The sequence below is a fragment of the Penaeus monodon genome, chromosome 27 (assembly GCF_015228065.2).
Source record: "Penaeus monodon isolate SGIC_2016 chromosome 27, NSTDA_Pmon_1, whole genome shotgun sequence".
Lineage (NCBI taxonomy): Eukaryota > Metazoa > Arthropoda > Malacostraca > Decapoda > Penaeidae > Penaeus > Penaeus monodon.
In genome coordinates this window covers 24,270,446-24,270,826 of record NC_051412.1, presented here as the reverse complement: position 1 = coordinate 24,270,826, position 381 = coordinate 24,270,446, and the positions used below count along the sequence as shown (strand labels likewise).

Genomic DNA, 381 nt, shown 5'->3' with positions numbered 1-381 from the left:
TTCATTGCATGTTATTATAATTCCCCTGGACTACGGTCACTGAACACCATAAACATGAATAACTATTTTCTGCATGATCAGCGGGAAACTGGAGGTATGCGTCAACTTCACCTTTACTTACGACCCCAACGACCCGACCATCAACCCACTGGACGACTTCACGCTCTGCTCACACGACGGAGGCTCAGACGGGGAAGCCAGGTCGTCGAAGGAACACGAAGTCGCTCTGTCTCAGAACCCGCTGCCGATGAACCTCACGCTCGAAGTCGCAAGTCGTCGCGTTGGGAAGACGGTCCTCGGGGTGAAGGCTGACCCGGCGGTGGTCGAGTGAGTCAGGAATTTAAGCTTGAAGGGAAGAGACTGTTGTGGATTGTGGATGTA

The 381-nt window shown here is 52.8% G+C and overlaps 1 protein-coding gene across 1 annotated transcript in view; it reads left to right on the top strand.

Annotated features, from left to right (window-relative positions):
* Positions 1-381, top strand: part of LOC119590371 (cystinosin-like) — a 9,763-nt gene that overhangs the window by 5,479 nt on the left and 3,903 nt on the right. Inside the window, exon 3 of the mRNA XM_037939041.1 lies at positions 82-327. Within this exon, the coding sequence (XP_037794969.1) occupies positions 82-327 (246 nt within the window). The remainder of the gene's footprint in view (positions 1-81; positions 328-381) is intronic.